An 18095-nucleotide genomic window follows, 5' to 3' on the forward strand; every position below is an offset into this window, starting at 1 on the left:
TTTATTCCACGTATCTGAATAATTAAGGTTTAAATCAACTGATGAATAAACATACTGTCAGTCCATAAATCAAACTGAATCTTGTATCACAGTTGATATACTGTAGGGGAGAACAAGTATTACTCATGGATGTATGGATTTGGGCAGTCAGCCACATTCACAATTGGTAGAGATTAGGAACAGATATATTACTGAACCAAAATGTGGACGTCTGAGCATTTAACACTAAGGATTCTGGGTCTTCAGTGTTTCTGCTGCGGTTTATGTGAGTCCTCAGAAACATGACGGGAAGAAACTGTGTTCTACCTTGGGATGTAGTAACGGAGGTGAAAAGGAAGGGAGATTAACTCTGTGTAAATGAGTGAGCTGGCCTTAGGGAAACCTGGGGAACACATCGCTCTAACCAGCGGTGCTACTGTCACTCTGATGTGATTAATATCATCTATGTCATCAATGATGTTAATCACGTTGTGATGTCATTAAATACATGTGATGCATTGATGATGTCATAAATTTGTTACCTATTCAAATATAAATAATAATTTTACTCATGTCAGGAGTCACACTAGATACTTTGCACTGTTAAAATCTGCCACAAACACCAGAGAACAGAGTACAAGTTTAACAGGACACATTTATATATAATCCCTGATCCTGGATAGAAAATCCCTAATTGAAAGGTTTGGAGACAAGAGGCTGCACAAGAAGTTGAAGACAGAAGCGATTCTTTTTTCCTGTAATTTTTTTTTAAAGTTTGCAATGATTCATACATTTCATTTTTAATCCATGGTCATAATAAAAAATAAAAAATACAAAATCTAGGAGATACAGTACCTTATCTGGATCAGTGCTTTGTGCTTTGATATTCAGTGGAATTTTGTCTATCAACAACATTCTTTTGACATAAAGTATTTCACTTATTAATACGAATGATGAATATCTTGATTGAAAACATTCCTGTCGCACTGAGAGGAATTCAATGTGATCAACTTATCAACTTACTTTTATCAAACTGTGATTCAAAGAACTGATTTACAGCATATCTTAGCCTCTAGATTGTTCTCAGCTGCAGTTATCTGGGTTTGCTGTGTGGCTTTAGCGGGCCACCAGCTTTAGCTTGATCGGACGAAGGGGCCCAACAAGGCCAAGGGGGTCCATCGTCAAAGGGATCTATAGGGAAGGGACAAATACACACAACGGAAAATATCTTCATCAAATTTAGCATCTTATGTTTATGACACAAATAATGTTGACACACTAATTTTGAAATCAATTAGAATGAATTGGAATATTAACTGGAATGAACTGGAGTATGGATTAAATATAATAAATTGGATCGACTTGGAATATAATTTGGATATAAATGGATCACATTTCTAAGTTTCTGTGTAAAGTTCCTTGATATTACTTTGCTGAATTGCATCCTTACAAGAATTTGAATTGGAATTGAAATAATCATTACCTCTGTCTCATCACAGGCCAAGAAGCTATATTCCTGCAAGACTTCCACCAAGGCCAGTTTAATCACCACCAGAGCAAGTCGCATCCCCAAGCAATTCCTTGGGCCAACTCCAAAGGGTAGGTAGGTGTATGGTTGGATGTGTTGCTTGTTCTCCTTACTAAACCTGCAAACACAATCATGCAAATATATATGTATATATATATATATATATATATATATATATATATATATATATATATATATATATATATATATATATATATATATATATATATATAATGTATATATATGTATATATGTATACGATAACCAAGTTCATCATGTCATTTTATTTGTGTGGGAAACCAATGACTACGGTTTGAACCCTGTGGTTCTACATAGCTTGTGTAAATCTAAATATTATGAATTAAACCTTCAGTAAGGTTTCACTGTGGAAATCTAAAGTCAGCTACCTCTCAGGTTTGAACTCCTCTGGCTCAGGCCACAGCTCAGGGTCATGGTGCAAGGCGTAGATTGGAATCATGACAATCATGTCCTTTGGGATTGTGATTCCATTGATTTTAACAGTTTCTTTTGCTATTCGGTCCAGACGTGCAGCTGGTGGATAGAGTCTGTAAAAAACAGATATTTATTCATTAATATGCACACAATTAAGTACTTTTGTGTTTATGAAAAGTCATTGTGCATTTTTTTTTTGTGTAGATCAATGTCCATGTCTGCAAAGACAATCAATAATGTAATAGCTGCAAAAGATCTATTCTTTAACTCAGTATTGAAAGCATTATTAAAAAAATTAAATAGTTTCTGTCATGAAAATGTATATCATCCCTCTCATTGTTGCCTTTGATCTCAGTGAATGGGGTAAAACTGAAAAAGACTGTGGAGCACGTAGGCACCCCTTATCACAGGTGAATCCCAGGTAGAGAAAGTGGAAACTCCTCACCACCCACATCATGAGAATCTCACCTGGATCCATAACATCAGAATCAGAATCAGAATCAGAAAAAGCTTTATTGCCAGGTCAGACATAATCAGACGAGAGAACTTGACTCCGGTTTACACCGATGGCACCATTAATACGGACGCCATGCAGCAGATTATCAGGAGGGCTCAGCAGTGACAGTGCTTCTTAAAGAAGCTGAGCAAATTTGGAATACCCTCCAAACCTCCTCTCTATAGGCGTTAAATCAAGGTCAACCTGATTAATTCCATTATAGTATGGAAAAAAGTACAAGTATCAAAAGCAGTTCCTATCCACAGGCCATCAAACCACCAAATGACTCTGTCAAACACATATTGTAACTGTGAACCAAGCATCTGAACTGTAATCTGAACATTTGCAGTCTTTGTAGCAATTTATGTGGCTGTGGATTAGTGGCTAGAGTCCGCTGTGTACAGCCAGATGGTTGGCAGATGGATTCCCTTGCTCCGTCACATATTATTAACTAAGCTTATTTTATTTGTTTGTTGGTGTAACCAGTTCTTACTTTTAGTTCTTAGTTTTGTGTGTAGGGATACTCAAAAAGTAAAGGGTACATGAAAATATACAGTACCTCCTAAGTCTTGAGTCTTAAATTTGTCATAGCACATTTCTCTGGACTAATCTCTTTGTGTTTGTTGGCATGGGTGTCCTTTCCCTTCACCCCACCAAGCTGCCGATGTACATGATCGCCCTTCCTGAGACTGCTTGGGACTCTTGTTAATAGAGAGGTTTTCCTTTCCACTTTAATCTCACTCATGCTCAGGATGGAGGAGTGAGTCAATGTGAGGATTTGATGCAATGTGGTTGTTCAATGTGGATATTGTCAGGAACTGAATCTATCTATGTAATCGTGTGTTACCTCAGACACTCATTGATCACACTGTCGAGGTACTCCATATGCATGAGAGAATCATACTGAACCGGACCCTGCACATGTGTTAAAAAAAAGATGTTTGAAGACAACTTTGATTTTGAACAGCAAAAATGACACAAGAACCAGAAACCCCAATTTACCTTATTTGGGAAGGTTGAGTCAATCTCCTTTTGCAGCCGTTTCATGACCTCAGGATTTCTTGCCAAATTGTAGGCCAAGAAAACCAGAGTGGTGGCACTTGTTTCGTAACCGGCAAACAAAAGCATTGTGACTTGAGAAATAATCTCATGATCCGTAAGACCTGTCAGGGTTTGATAGGGTTAATGAACAAGGAGAGAGATTAAAGGAAACTCTTTTAGTCTCAAGACAATTGAGTTTTCAGTATCTATATCAAAGAATGAGAGAGACACATGAAATTACCCTTATTCTGTTTTTCTTTACTGTGTTCAGTGTGTTCAGTCTGAGAGTTGATGAAATTCTGAAGAATATCTGGAAATTTCTGAAAAGGTCAGATACAGGCATATTTATATACAGGACTGTCTCAGAAAATTAGAATATTGTGATAAAGTCCTTTATTTTCTGCAATGCAAAAATGTCATACATTCTGGATTCATTACAAATCAACTGAAAAATTGCAAGCCTTTTATTATTTTAATATTGCTGATCATGGCTTACAGCTTAAGAAAACTCAAATATCCTATCTAAAAAAAATTGAATATTCTGGGAATCTTAATCTTAAACTGTAAACCATAATCAGCAATATTAAAATAATAAAAGGCTTGCAATATTTCAGTTGATTTGTAATGAATCCAGAATGTATTACATTTTTGTTTTTTTAATTTCATTACAGAAAATAAAGAACTTTATCACAATATTCTAATTTTCTCAACAGTCCTGTATATAAATATATATATGGAAACATCTATGAGCAGAAACTATTGGAAAACAAAAACATGTACAGAATATTAGAGTGAAAAGTGTCTCTTTTTGCCAAACCTCTCTTGATTTGCCATGCCGTTGTGCTCGTATCTTCTCAATAACTGCTTTAAAGAACGTAGTAGAGGACTTGGAGAATAAAGAAACACCCAACAGTTCCAAGAGAGGAAGAAAAAATGGGAAAAACCCTGAAGGAAAAGGGTATAAACAACATTTTTGTTTACAAAACATAGTATAAACAAAGTTGGAAATACTAAATAAATAAATAAAAATCAGTACCTTGAAACATGAAAAGAGGTATGGGGAATCTGAAAATCTTTGAGGCATGGGTAATGACGGGATTTGTAGGGTCCTTGATTGAATCCAGGTCCAGACTGAAGCCACAGCTCACCATCGCATCCATACTGTAGGGCCCAAAGAAGCTGGAAAACACATACAGCTGGGATTTTATGAAACAAGTTGCCACAGGTTGGACCTTTGGTATCAATCACATCATATAATGTGCATTTTAAGGACTGAACAATTACATGTCGCATTTGTGTCAGGAAAGCATCTTGAGGATCTAAACAGATATTAATGCGATCGAATCTGCCATGACTTGTACTCATGACACCTTGATGGTTTTTAAAAAGCCTTAGATCTTTTTTTTTTTTGTCAGTCAGCCTGTCCTCTGTGCATCACAAATATCATGTATGTTCATACTTTACACAAAATAGTGTAACTTTTTAAGCTGTTTGCAAACGTCCATTTTATCAATAACAACGTACTTTATCCATAAATACTTTATTCTATTACATTAGAAAGTGAATGACACAGAACTCTGAGAAAAGTGGCCCAATTCATACATGACCCCCCCTTAAAATAGGAAGATCACTTCTGGTAACTACCTGTGTTACCATGGTGAATCATGCTCCATTGATAATGTCTTCTTATTGTCGCAGTAACTCAGAGTCATCATACTCAAAGTTTACTGAACAAACTCTGAACCAAGCGCCAACCATCAAACTTCCAGATTGGGGCTCATGGGAACTCAGATTCTTTGCCCTTCCTTGACTGAGCGATGGAGACTGGCTGCTTCCATTAACGGCCTTGTTGAAATGTCCAACTTTAGAGCAGAAATAAACATACTTCCCTTTTTGGGCTCAATCGCTTGATTTCACACCCATGGGGGTGAATTTTTTATACCAGGAAAATTTATATAATTTATTTCTAATATGATAGATTGACAGTCGGCTTAGCCAATAGCTAGCCTTTATCACTTCCTCATCCATAATTGACATGCTACTGTGCTTAGCGAAGCAACTATCCATTGTATGAACCCAGCGTCCGGCTACATGTGACTGTCATTTTTCTATTTTGCTGTTGAGTCAACATGTCTAATGTACGACGGAGAATTAGAGCCAAACTAAGACAAAAAAAATTGGAAATTACGAGAATAAAGTCATAATATTATGAGAATAAAGTTGTAAAATTACGAGAATAAAGTCGTAAAATTACGAGAATAAAGTTGTAAAATTACGAGAATAAAGTCATAATATTGCGAGAATAAAGTCGTAATATTACGAGAATAAAGTCGTAATATTATGAGAATAAAGTCCTAATTTATGAGAACTCTAACAGGAAGAGCAGTCTTCTCCCTGTGTTAAAATGAGGAATATTGAGCATCTTGTGAAGTTATATTTTGGTATCGGTTTCTCAAATAAGGAAATACTTAATCTTTTGGCACATCAGAATCAAATTATTATCAGTATAAGGACTTTAAAACTATTGTGCAAACAACTGCGTCTATTTCGAAGAAGGGACCACACAGACTTGGAGGAAATTGCATCTTTTGTGGAAGAGGAAAATTTTTATGATCATCCTCGACTTTATTCTCGTAATATTACGACTTTATTCTCGTAATATCACGACTTTATTCTTGCAACATTATGACTTTATTCTCGTAATTTCCAATTTTTTTTTGTCTTAGTTTGGCCCTAATACTCCGTCGTACTAACGATATATTCCAAAGCAAATGTCTGACGGCAGCTCTGCGGATATTTTGTTGAGGTTCTGCTTAATGAGCCGGTAGCGAAGCTAACTTTGATTCTTTGATTTAAATGCGATGGATGTGTTCCTATCGGCTTCCAGAGCAACATGGCTGCTTTACGAAGAAAAACGGGCTTCAAAACTGCTTCTCAGAAACCAGTCGGTCGTGTGACCTAGTGCTTGTTCCATTGTTTTATACAGTCTGTTCTCTGAACACTTTTCCTGTAAAGGAAAACTCAAGACTTTCTTAACTCAGAGTCTGTTGACTCTGAGTTAGATTTTTGACCCAGAGTTTAGTGAACCTTCGTGAAACAGGCCTCTGGTCTATTACATCTTGTGGACTGTATTTTTCTTTTTTATTTTCTTAACAATAATGTTACAAGGTGTGACTTGTTTTATTTTGAAAGATTTCTGGGTGTCACTCACTCTTTAGCGGTAACAACTTCTTCGTTGTGTGCTTTGGATCGCAGGCTCTCTGTCAGTTTATGGGAGTGATGTTTTATGGTGTGGAACATCTTAAAACAAAGGAACAGAAGATAACTTACATAGATTGTTAAAATCAGTGTAGATTGACAAAATTCAAATTATTATTATGAGCCCTTTGAAATTAAATCATTTTCTACATTAACTTACCATGAAATGTGTTCTGAGCTGGATCATGATCATAAAAATAATAACAATAACAACAACGAACAACAACAAATGTTCTTGAGATATTACTGTAATACACAAAGAGTTTTTTTTCGGTATATACATTTTATGTATTCCGATTATTTTGTTTTTGTTTTAACCTGTTTGAATAAATAAATAAATGAAATGAAAAATATAACGTCTCATGTCCTTAACGAAAACACTCAAAAAGTGAGTGTAGAAAGAGTTCATGGCTTTTTTTTTTAATATATATATTTTTATCCCCGATTTTTTTCCCATTTATTCACCCAGTGCTCCTACCTAAGTCAGTCCTGGGCCTTGCTCCCCTCTACCAGCCCCGGGAGGGCCTGCACTGAGCTCAAGTCTCCTCCTTTACTTGAGGGCTGAACTGGCCGCTTCTTTTCACCCAACAGGGTGGGGTTTCTCTGGACAGACGTAGCGCGTGGAAGGATCACGTTATTCCAGCCAGATCCTCCCCACCCCATGTGGCGCCCCGGTTGTGAGGGTACATTAGCCACCACACAGAAAGACCCTTTCCCCAACCCCACCCAGGGTGTGGCGGCTGCAATAAGAATTCATAGCTAATGTTAGCTAGGTCAACATCCTTCAGCAGCAAAGACGCATCATGTTTCACCATTGAGATGAAGTTTAGATGTTGGTAAGCTTTTCCCTTTCTGCACCGTACAAGGTGCTGGGTACTCTTCCAAGACTTATCAGTTTTAGTATCATAAATCTACAAAAAAAAATCAGAAATAAATTCCCATAGGCACTAAAGGGGACCTATTATGGCATCTAATACCTATTTTAAACAGACACTGCAGAATTTGGTTGCTTTCCTCCTTCTCTGAGTTGGCAGGCTGAGGGGAGACCACTTTATATATGTTAAAGCAAGAAAAAACGTGTTTTTCATAATAGGTCCCCTTTAAGGACAGCCAAGGTGGTCCATGGCAAACTCCAGGGTCTGCAGCACGTTTTTGTTTTTCTTTAGGCAGAAGCTTCCTTTGTAGTTTTTTGTCATGAACACCCTACTTGTTACATAAACAGAGATGTTTGCCTGCTCTAGTAAAGTCATCGAGCCTTTAGCTTCCACCGATGGGTTTTGTGTTGTTCCTCCTGGCATCATCTTGGCTTGGTCGTTCAGAAAGAGTAGCCACACGACACAAAATTACACTATCACCATTTACAGACTGCCTATCTAACTGCAGATGGGTGGTTGCCTTAACACTTTGAAATTACTTTGTATGCCTTTCTAGCCCCATGCATATCAGCTGCAGCTCTATCCTACCACTTCACAGATCTCCTTTTTGCACGGCATCATTCAAATTAGCAGAGCCTTCTTATAAACTTAAAAAGCATTTTATCATTCAAAGTACCTAACCACAAATTCATTTCATTAGGTTGAACCCAGTCGTGAAAACAACTGACTCCAATTAGTAAGTAGGTCAACGTTATTTATTTCACCTATAAAAATCACAATTGGCTTTCATTAAAGTAGTCTATTGGTTCATTTTTCCTCCAGCATTGTTAAGAAATAATTGGTATGTTTGATAAACACACAAAAAAGTTTGTGCTTGTCTATTATTTGACCTTAGATGAAGATCAGATCACATTTTTAAGGCAAGTTAATACAGAAAACCACTTCACATCCCAGGCTTTGAATCATTTTCTTGCCACTGAATATCAAAGTAGTTTATTTATACCCTACTAGACTCCTACCTCTTTTATACGGCCGGAAGCAAAGGAAGGAGTGACGATGTTACGTATCCGCCTCCACTGATCATCCATGGCAATATTTACTGCATCATAGAGCTCTCCATTCAGACGGAAGTTCTAGATGAGAGGATAGTACGTGTGTTTTTACAGCTGCATGTACTCAAAGAACATCTGTTTATGTTAGCAACCTGGACAAATAATTGCAAGCTGCAACTGATATTTATATGTCAACATATAATACAGCTTCTATCTTGCAATAACACTTTCAGTAGCACCATGTGAGGGCAGTATAACCCTGATGTATGGTAGATAGATAAAAGAACAAAGATCTTGTATGACCTGTCACCCATTTGTTATTTTAGTGTTGCTTGTTGTGTGTTCTCACCCTCCGATTGGTAAAATAGGTGAAGCACTCTTTCACCAGGATGATTTTCAGCATGTCAGGATCCTTTACAACCAACATGGGTCTTCTGAGTTCATAACAGCTAGACATTTACACAAAAACACGAGTGCGTTTATATTAAAGCGGTGTGAGTCCGTCAGTGCAGGAGGAGAATCATTTCCTTTATTTATGCTAGCACAAGCAACAAAGTAGTAAAGAACTGTATAGTACAGTATAAATACACAGGGGAAAAAATTAATTCCTTTGTGCTCTTATATTTATTCTTTCAAACTCACCCCCATACTCTTCCATACTTCTTAGCACATTCGTTGTCGTCTAAGTAGTAAACCTGATAGAAAATAAACACATTTTCATCCCAAACTACATTGTACATCATTGTATTGAGTGGATCCTTTCCTACTACAAGTGAAAGTTAATGTAATTAAAATTTGATCTGTTGATTTTCAAAATTGAATTGATCAGGACTGATATACATGGTTAAATCTGCCAATTGTCCCCCAGTACATCACCGGCTTGGGACCTGGGATTCCCAATTTCTCAAATACGCCGTAAGTCGAGTGGCCATACCTGCACGAAATAAAAAACACATTACAGCAAAAACATGAAGTAAGATTGACATTTTCAGTCAGACACAGTTTTCCAAACACTCTCGGCAAAGACTATGACATCTTTGTTAAAGTGACAACGCCACCTGCAGTTAAGACAAAAAAAAATCACTTACCAAACGAATATGCAGATAAATGAGATCAACAGAATCCAAGTTTCTAAAGAGATAAAAGGAAGATAGCTCATGGCTGTCCCTGTTTCGTCGAAGGTTTCCTGTTTACTGAACTGCAGGGCTGAGGTGTGTGCTCTCTGCTGGCTGTGTTGCATAATTCTTTAGCCTCTGCCCTCATTCTGCACACTGGAGACAAAAACTAAGGATTTTCTGCCACCCATGCGTCCAAGGACATGAGTGAGATTTTGTAATCTTATGTGCATAATAAAGTGTGCATAATAAAGTGCATAATAAAGTGTGAAATGTCTTTTTTCCATTCAAAACTGCATTTGATTTCTTAAGCACTTAATTTCCAAACAAAAAGTGATAGTTAAGACTTGTTTCAAATAAATGAATAACTTAATAAAGTCTTCCCTGTGCCTTCAATCTTAATATGCTTAGTCATTTACTCAAGAAATATTATAACTCACATGACTGGAATATCATCGATAATGGACCTGATACGACATAACTGCGGCTATTTTTTTCCATCAATTATTTACAGGACACCGCCCACTGCCATCCAGCTACCTCTCACACACTTGCTTTACTCACGTAACTAGTCTGTCCAGGTAGAAATATAAACCTTAGGTCCGTACTTCGGAGCTCAGAGGGACTCATACCACCATTGAGTGAGGACAGACAACAAGCAGAGATGGGCACCTTCCTCTACTTTTCTGCTGAAACATGGACCCTTCTGGTTGCCTTCATCACACTGCTCCTCGTGTAGGTTTTAAATAATCAGTGCTGATTTGAAGCATTATTTGTGCAGTTTGTGTGTGTTATACACATCTCTTTAATACAATTTTCTCTTCTTTTTTTATTGTTTGACAGGTATGGCTCCTGGCCTTATAGAACATTCAAGAAACTAGGAATCCCTGGTCCAACACCAGTCCCCTTCTTTGGTACATTGCTGGCTTATCGAAAGGTTGGTACATTTTAGTTTCCAGAGAAGACCACTGGTATGGTGCACCAGGTGAAACAGGATCAGTATTTGAAAATTTGAAAATATTGAGTTAAACATGAACACGCACACACACGGCATATATATATATATATATATATATATATATATATATATATATATACACACACACAGTACAGACCAAAAGTCTGGACACACCTCATTCAAACAAATGGGGAAGTGTGTCCAAACGTCTGTACTGTATATGTATAGCTTATTCTATCAAGTGGCAAAAGTAAGGTGATTTGGCAACATTTTTGTTTTAAGGTCACTTTAACTGCTCATGGCTTTGTGGGCTGTGTATGTGCCCAGAGAACCAAATAATTGTGACACCTATAAAACAAGGAATTTCAAATATATCCAGACTGGCAAGATAGGTTTGTTGAGGACCCAAACGCAGGAGAGCAGGAGTTCACCAAAAGCAGGATTTATTCAGCAAAAACCAAAGGCGCTGCTGAGCAGAATCAAAAAAGGCAGACCAAAGACCAGAACTTAAACAGGATCAAAAACCAGAAAAACTTGACATGCCACATGGAGGGAGGAAACAGTACAGACCAGCAAGGAGCAGGAGAAAGACAAGACCAGACATACACAGGGGATAATGAGACACAGGTGCAGACAATCAGGGCAGATGGGAAACAGGAGGGACAGAACTGAAACTCAAACTGGGGGAAATGTCAAACCCTGACACAGTCCTTAAAAGTAGCTAGCCTTGATGCAAATTATGTTTAAGGCCACTTTTAGTTTTTCTTTAAATGCAAGATTAACACACCTTTCACCAAATATGACAGGTCAAAATGTAGTTTGGGGAAACAAGAACCGATGCGGCTGTACCCATAGACTGTAAAATACAATGAACGAACAAGTGCCCACCGTCAACTTCAGGGTTTAATTGCATGGAAAGAATCAGATTCTTTGCATGCAGAAACATATTACATCCTGGTCCAAAAAAATCTGTTTTGGTCTCAATCATTCAGACCCATGACAAAGGGGAGAGGGGTGAATTTTATTTGTGCCATGTGAGATTATGGTGCTATTGTCTCTTTTCTGCTCATACAAGCATGCTCTCAACTCAAGCTTTTAAAGGGGACAGATGAAAGAGAGCCAGTCCTACCTATATTATCCATCAAACATCAGTTTTATCTTCAGTGAAACTCATGACTGAGAGAAGCACAGATAATGGTCAAAGAACATCTTTCTAAGTAGTAGTATCCATTTTATCCATGAACTCACACGATCAAATACTACATATGTCAGGTGAATTTATATAAAGCAATACATTTATTTCTAATATGATTGATTGACAGTCAGCTCAGCCAATGGCTAATTTTGAAAGAAAGAAAGAAAGAAAGAAAGAAAGAAAGAAAGAAAGAAAGAAAGAAAGAAAGAAAGAAAGAAAGAAAGAAAGAAAGAAAGAAAGAAAGAAAGAAAGAAAGAAAGAAAGAAAGAAAGCATACTTTTTCCTAGTTGTGTATGCGACAATGCCATCAATGCCTCAACTGAGGGTTTTACAAAGCATGTTTGATTACTCATGAGTTCATAATATATTCTTTTCATACCTAGGGTTTCTACTCATGAGTTCATAATATATTCTTTTCATACCTAGGGTTTCTGCAACTTTGACGAAGAATGCCACAAGAAATACGGGAAAACATGGGGGTAAGTTTGCATGTCAGTTTCCGTCTCTGTTGGTTTATAAGATATTTCTGACTTTCGTAGAATTTAATATTCAGATTCTCTCTTGGGTTTACAATCATTTATTTGTAGCCTATGTAAAAGCTTGAACATTTGACTTATTTATTCTTGTTTTTCTTCCTTTCTCACGTTTAGCATCTATGATGGCCGTCAGCCTGTGCTATGTATTACAGATCCTGCCATGATAAAAGCCGTTCTGATTAAAGAGTGTTACTCTATTTTTACCAACCGCAGGGTATGCATATGCTACATAACTCAATCGCTTATTCTTATTTGTGGATTTGATTTGAACTTTTGTCCTCATCAGCTGCGTTTTCCTTTTTAACGCAGAATTTCCGTCTGAATGGGCCAATGTATGATGCCGTGTCCATTGCAGAAGATGATCACTGGAAGAACATCCGCAGCATCCTCTCTCCTTCCTTCACCTCAGGGAGACTGAAAGAGGTGCGTTTCTTTTCTGGATTTTGTAGGTTGAAATTAAAATTTCCCACCAACTCTCAAGTTCTGTGAAAACGGTTGTGAACTTGGTTTGGTTGTGAACTTATCACATCTACTGAGCCCTCGTGGTTTGTTGTTTGGCACTAAAAAGGGACAAGACCTCTGTGGCATTATAATTGCATCCAGCTTCATTATTGCTACTTTTAGTGTGTATATAATGTTCTTGTTACTTTGTACCTCAGATGTTCAACATAATGAAGCATCATTCTACCAATCTGATCAACAACATGAAAAAGAAAGCAGATAAGGATGAACCTCTAGACATGAAGGAGTGAGAACTATTAAATTACTTTTTTAATGCATGAATTCAATCTTTTTAAGCTTGTAAAAACAAATTGTATTTTGGATGTGTTTATGTTCTCCTATAGGTTCTTCGGACCGTACAGTATGGATGTAGTAACCAGCACATCTTTCAGCGTGGACATCGACTCACTCAACAACCCCTCGGACCCTTTTGTCACTCACATCAAAAAAATGCTAAAGTTTGACTTTTTGAGCCCCCTCTTCCTCGCTGTTGGTAAAGTCCTACTGCTTTGACTGGTGAAATACGTTTCAACAAACCTTATTCAAATTTATGTTGGTGTGAATAATTAACTGGATGAGCACAGGCAGAAAGGCGAATAAAAGGGGCATCATAAGACTTTGGGAAGAAATTGAACATATCTCTTTCCAAAGGTTATGGGTAATGTGTAGTCATAATCAATCAAGGCCAAGTGATGGACACCATCGCTCTTCAAGCATTGCCCCAGCCATGGACACCTCTAAGACACCTGACAGCAATCATAAAATGAAAGCAGGCGTAGCCTAAATAGCAGGACAATCGAAACGGTTTTCCTCAGCCATGCATGGCTACCTGAGAATCTCACAAAACTAGAAACAATTTTCAAGATGAATCCATCAAATCTCATAAACTTACAAGTAATAAAGTTACAAACATTCCAGCTGTCCTAACTTTTTTATTTTAAATATATATACAAAGTTGAAAGTGTAAGAGGAATCTTGCCCACAAGATCACAATATTAAAGGAATTTCTCATTTCTAACTTCATTCCTCTTGGAAGCCAATTAATACATTTCACACAACAAAAAAACTACCTTACACACTATGACATGTTTTCATTGTGCAGTAAAAATGTGTCCTTAATTTTTTTTGTCATGAAAATTTTTATTTTGGAAATGTTTTGTCAGCAGGATTGCTACTTTTGCTGTTTCAGTGAAACACGTGTCTCTTTTCTTTCAGCCTTCTTCCCCTTCCTTGCTCCTGTGTTGGAAAAGTTTGAGTTTTCCATTTTCCCTAAATCTGTGACAGACTTCTTTTACGCTGCTCTCCAGAAGATCAAGACTACTCGTGAGAACAGCAAGCAAAAGGTACATTTCTTTGTGGTCCATAAGCAGTGTGATTGCCACATATATCTGCATAAACAAGTTCATAGAGACAATAAGATCTGATATGTTTCTCTCTCAGAGTCGAGTAGATTTCCTACAGCTGATGATTGACTCTCAGAAAAAAAATGACCAAAGTGGGGAACAACAAAACAAAGGTAGCACATGTACAAAGTCACCCGTGTATATACACACAAATTAACTATGATATGATTAATATCATTATGCCTCCCCTAGGTTTAAATGATCATGAGATCCTTTCCCAATCAATGATATTCATCTTTGCTGGTTATGAAACCAGCAGCAGCTCCCTGACTTTCTTGGCTTACAATCTGGCAACAAACCCTGAGGTCATGAGAAAGCTGCAGAAGGAGATTGATGCTACCTTCCCTGACAAGGTATGTTTGAAGTGAGAAGGATGGATGTGTATGAACATTTAAAAAGAATTTGATGAGGGAAGAAATAAAAAATCTCAAGTTCATACTGTTAAAAGATAATTAAAAATTTGTTTCATCAAGTCTGATGTCCTCTTCAATAATAATAATAAAAATAATAATAATAATAATAATAACAACTAGAGTTCAATTGAAAATTCAATTCTTCAAAAATATTAAGGTAAAAAGACATGATTGTGTTTGTGTAGGCTCCTATAGAGTACCAGGCTCTGATGGATATGGAGTATCTAGACTGCGTTATCAACGAATCCCTTCGATTGTACCCCATTGCCGCACGTTTGGAGCGTTTTGCCAAGGCAACAGTGGAGATAAATGGTATTGTGATTCCAAAGGGTATGGTTGTCATGATCCCCACGTGGCCTCTGCAACGGGATCCTGATATATGGCATGAGCCAGAGGAATTCAAACCTGAGAGGTATGGAAAGGAAAAAACATATCTAAGTTTGCCAAAACAACCTCTAAAGTAGAAGAAATACACAGACAAAACCTGAGCTCTGTAGGCCAACCTTTGTTAGTAATGTGTATTTATGTGTGCTTGTCTATACTCAGATTCAGCAAGGAAAACAAGGGCTCGATTGACCCATATACGTACATGCCTTTTGGGCTTGGGCCCAGGAATTGCATTGGGATGCGATTTGCAATGGTGACGATGAAACTGGCAATGGTAGAGATCCTGCAGCAACACAGCTTCGCCGTGTGTAAGGAGACTGAGGTGGGTCAACAGTTCTGAAGCTCTGCACTGCTATACGTGTTTATATGTGTACATTATTCTTGTTCTAGCTCATAGCTAAGTGAATTGTGATTATAGGTGTTATATAAAATCACGGGCTTTGTCCCTGACAGTCCAAAGATCAAAATCCACTAAATGACACAGCACCATAAACAATATTGCAATTTTGTCATACACATGTATTATGTTGACACTCCTCTTTGTTAAAAAAAACGCAGGGAAAAGGCCACATGTTATCTGAAATTTCCTTTTTTTCTGTGTTGGTTCATGGTATGTAAAGCCCAGCTGTCATGAGGTAAAAGGCTTGTTGGTTTTTGTGCACTGTTGACTTTATTCATGATTTGTTTTCTCTCCACATGTAATCTCTTGCCAGATCCCCTTTGAGCTGGATGTCCAGGGTCTGCTTATGCCAAAACGACCTATCCAGCTGAAACTGGTGCCTCGCTCTTAATCTTCCAACCAAAAGAAGAAAGACAGAAAAAGCAGCAAAATGAAATATTCTGATTTATTTTGTGAAGTTAACATTCCTAATTTGTACAAGAATATAAAATGACCAAGTTATCCTCTAATGTGCTGTTATTCTTAGTTTATCAGTTCATTTTGAGCAGGCCAGCTGGAAGTTCTTTGCACAGCACTAACCAACACAAAACTGAGGTGACACTTTGGCTAATGAGGCTGGGTTGCATTTAATTACATCCATTAAGACAGAAATTGGACTTTTATGAAGAGGTTTTAAAGATGTAAACGATTTCCCTTACAAAGACCATGTTTCTACAACATATATACAAGACCCAATGGAACCAACCACTTTTCTCTCAACCATACAGTTAAAACAAGCATCTATCTTTAATTGTATAATTGCAAAGTAAATGGAAGTTACAGTTGATTAGCTATGCTAAGACTGCTGCGAGTTATCTGAAATATTGTGCAAATGAGCTGAACTCTTGCTTTTGTTTGTAAAGACTGAATGGACTTTACAAATGGACTGAATGATAAAACCAGGTTCATACCAGCTTTGGCCTTTCTGTATGGAATTTCCATGTTCTGCTGTGTTTGATTGTTTTTTTTTCCATGTACCCCGTTTTCTTCTTCATTTAAAAATACTAAGAAATTCAAACTGCACACAATGATGATATGCTGTGAGTGCAGAATAGCAAATAAAGTAATTTGTACTACCTGTTAGGCAACATTGAAACTTGAAAAGTAAGAAGTAAACATTTTATTCAACTGATTAAGCTGTACACTTAAAACAACATAATTCTGCTGAGCAAGCTTGATGCTCTGAGGCTTTCAAAGGTTCAGAGGCTAAAATCGAAGCCTGTAGAGAACACACGCCTGCAGCCTCTGCTTTCATTGCTGATTAAGTTCATAAGTATAATTGATCATAGTTCTAACATAGGAAACTGAAATTGGCTAAATATATATATATATATATATATATATATATATATATATACATACATACACATACACACAGTGAAGCAACAAAGTATTTAGTCAACTACCAATTGTGCAAGTTCTCCCACTTAAAAAGATGAGAGAGGGCTCTACTTTTCATCATAGTTTCACTTCAACTATGAGAGACAGAATGGGGGGAAAGAATCCAGGAAATGACATTGTAGGATTTTTACTGAATTAATTGGTAAATTCCTCGGTAAAATAAGTATTTGGTCACCTACAAACAAGCAAGATTTCTGGCTTTCACAGACCTGTAACTTCTTCTTTAAGAGGCTCCTCTGTCCTCTACTCGTTACCTGTATTAATGGCACCTGTTTTAACTCGTTATCAGTATAAAAGACACCTGTCCACAACCTCAAACAGTCACACTCCAAACTCCACTATGGCCAAGACCAAATAGCCGTCAAAGGACGTGAGAAACAAAATTGTAGACCTGCACCAGGCTGGAAAGACTGAATCTGCAATAGGTAAGCAGCTTGGTGTGAAGAAATCAACTGTGGGAGCAATTATTAGGAAATGGAAGACATACGAGTCCACTGATAATCTCCCTCGATCTGGGGCTCCACGCAAGATCTCACCCTGTGGGGTAAAAATGATCACAAGAACGGTGAGTAAAAATCCCAGAACCACACGGGGGACCTAGTGAATGACCTGCAGAGCTGGGACCAGAGTGCCATATTTTCGCGACCATACAGCGCGCCGTGTGGAAAGGCGCACCCAACGCGCTGTCTCAGGAACCGCCGGAGGAACCGTTCAGTCGGGTGGTTCCTCCGGCCTTCGGGCCCGCCTCTGCGTCTCCTTCTCGGTAGCGAGCCCGGGTCGCCCCGTCCGCCCGAGGTGTCCCGCCACGGAGCCCGCCGCCGGGCAAACACGGGCCATTCACGCGCCCCCCTTCCCCCTTTAACTTCTCATGGTGGCCTTCTTTGATTCTATTCCACTGGTTTTTCTTATGGTTCGCCAGACAAACGAACACAGGATCTTTCAGCGTCATTGGGCGTGCGGTACATTTAAAAAAAAAAAAAAAGACGTTTATATGCGCCTAATGGTCGCAAAAATACGGTAACAAAGGCTACCATCAGTAACACACCGCCAGGGACTCAAATCCTG

At 37.9% G+C, this 18095-nt stretch overlaps 2 protein-coding genes across 2 annotated transcripts; one reads left to right on the forward strand and one right to left on the reverse strand.

The window, feature by feature from the left end:
* On the reverse strand, nt 1-9933 carry LOC133441902 (cytochrome P450 3A30-like). Its single transcript, XM_061719654.1, has 14 exons — nt 9771-9933; nt 9523-9616; nt 9325-9377; nt 9032-9131; nt 8650-8763; nt 6709-6797; nt 4534-4676; nt 4315-4442; nt 3739-3817; nt 3459-3619; nt 3304-3371; nt 1915-2073; nt 1463-1625; nt 1-1170 (listed from the first exon to the last, which is right to left on the reverse strand). The coding sequence occupies exons 1-14, from the start codon at nt 9920-9922 to the stop codon at nt 1096-1098; spliced, it is 1578 nt and encodes a 525-aa protein (XP_061575638.1). The 5' UTR covers nt 9923-9933; the 3' UTR covers nt 1-1095.
* A 448-nt stretch (nt 9934-10381) lies between these two features.
* LOC133441909 (cytochrome P450 3A40-like) lies at nt 10382-16707 on the forward strand. The gene is made up of 13 exons (XM_061719668.1): nt 10382-10532; nt 10641-10734; nt 12377-12429; nt 12601-12700; nt 12796-12909; nt 13146-13234; nt 13332-13480; nt 14203-14330; nt 14428-14503; nt 14583-14743; nt 14989-15215; nt 15350-15512; nt 15904-16707. The coding sequence occupies exons 1-13, from the start codon at nt 10462-10464 to the stop codon at nt 15979-15981; spliced, it is 1503 nt and encodes a 500-aa protein (XP_061575652.1). The 5' UTR covers nt 10382-10461; the 3' UTR covers nt 15982-16707.
* Nucleotides 16708-18095: the final 1388 nt, after the last annotated feature.

This window comes from Cololabis saira, chromosome 1 (genome assembly GCF_033807715.1).
Source record: "Cololabis saira isolate AMF1-May2022 chromosome 1, fColSai1.1, whole genome shotgun sequence".
Lineage (NCBI taxonomy): Eukaryota > Metazoa > Chordata > Actinopteri > Beloniformes > Belonidae > Cololabis > Cololabis saira.

What these genes read in the sequence shown, in the direction of transcription:
- LOC133441902 (XM_061719654.1), bottom strand. Translation starts at nt 9,922, where the DNA reads ATGCAACACAGCCAGCAGAGAGCACACACCTCAGCCCTGCAGTTCAGT. An exon ending in CCTATTTTACCAATCGGAGG is followed by an intron (nt 8,764 to 9,031) that starts GTGAGAACACAC and finishes CCTCTCATCTAG; the next exon opens with AACTTCCGTCTGAATGGAGA. An exon ending in ACCTCTTTTCATGTTTCAAG is followed by an intron (nt 4,443 to 4,533) that starts GTACTGATTTTT and finishes CTTTTCCTTCAG; the next exon opens with GGTTTTTCCCATTTTTTCTT.
- LOC133441909 (XM_061719668.1), top strand. Translation starts at nt 10,462, where the DNA reads ATGGGCACCTTCCTCTACTTTTCTGCTGAAACATGGACCCTTCTGGTT. An exon ending in CATTGCTGGCTTATCGAAAG is followed by an intron (nt 10,735 to 12,376) that starts GTTGGTACATTT and finishes TTTCATACCTAG; the next exon opens with GGTTTCTGCAACTTTGACGA. An exon ending in AAATACGGGAAAACATGGGG is followed by an intron (nt 12,430 to 12,600) that starts GTAAGTTTGCAT and finishes TCTCACGTTTAG; the next exon opens with CATCTATGATGGCCGTCAGC.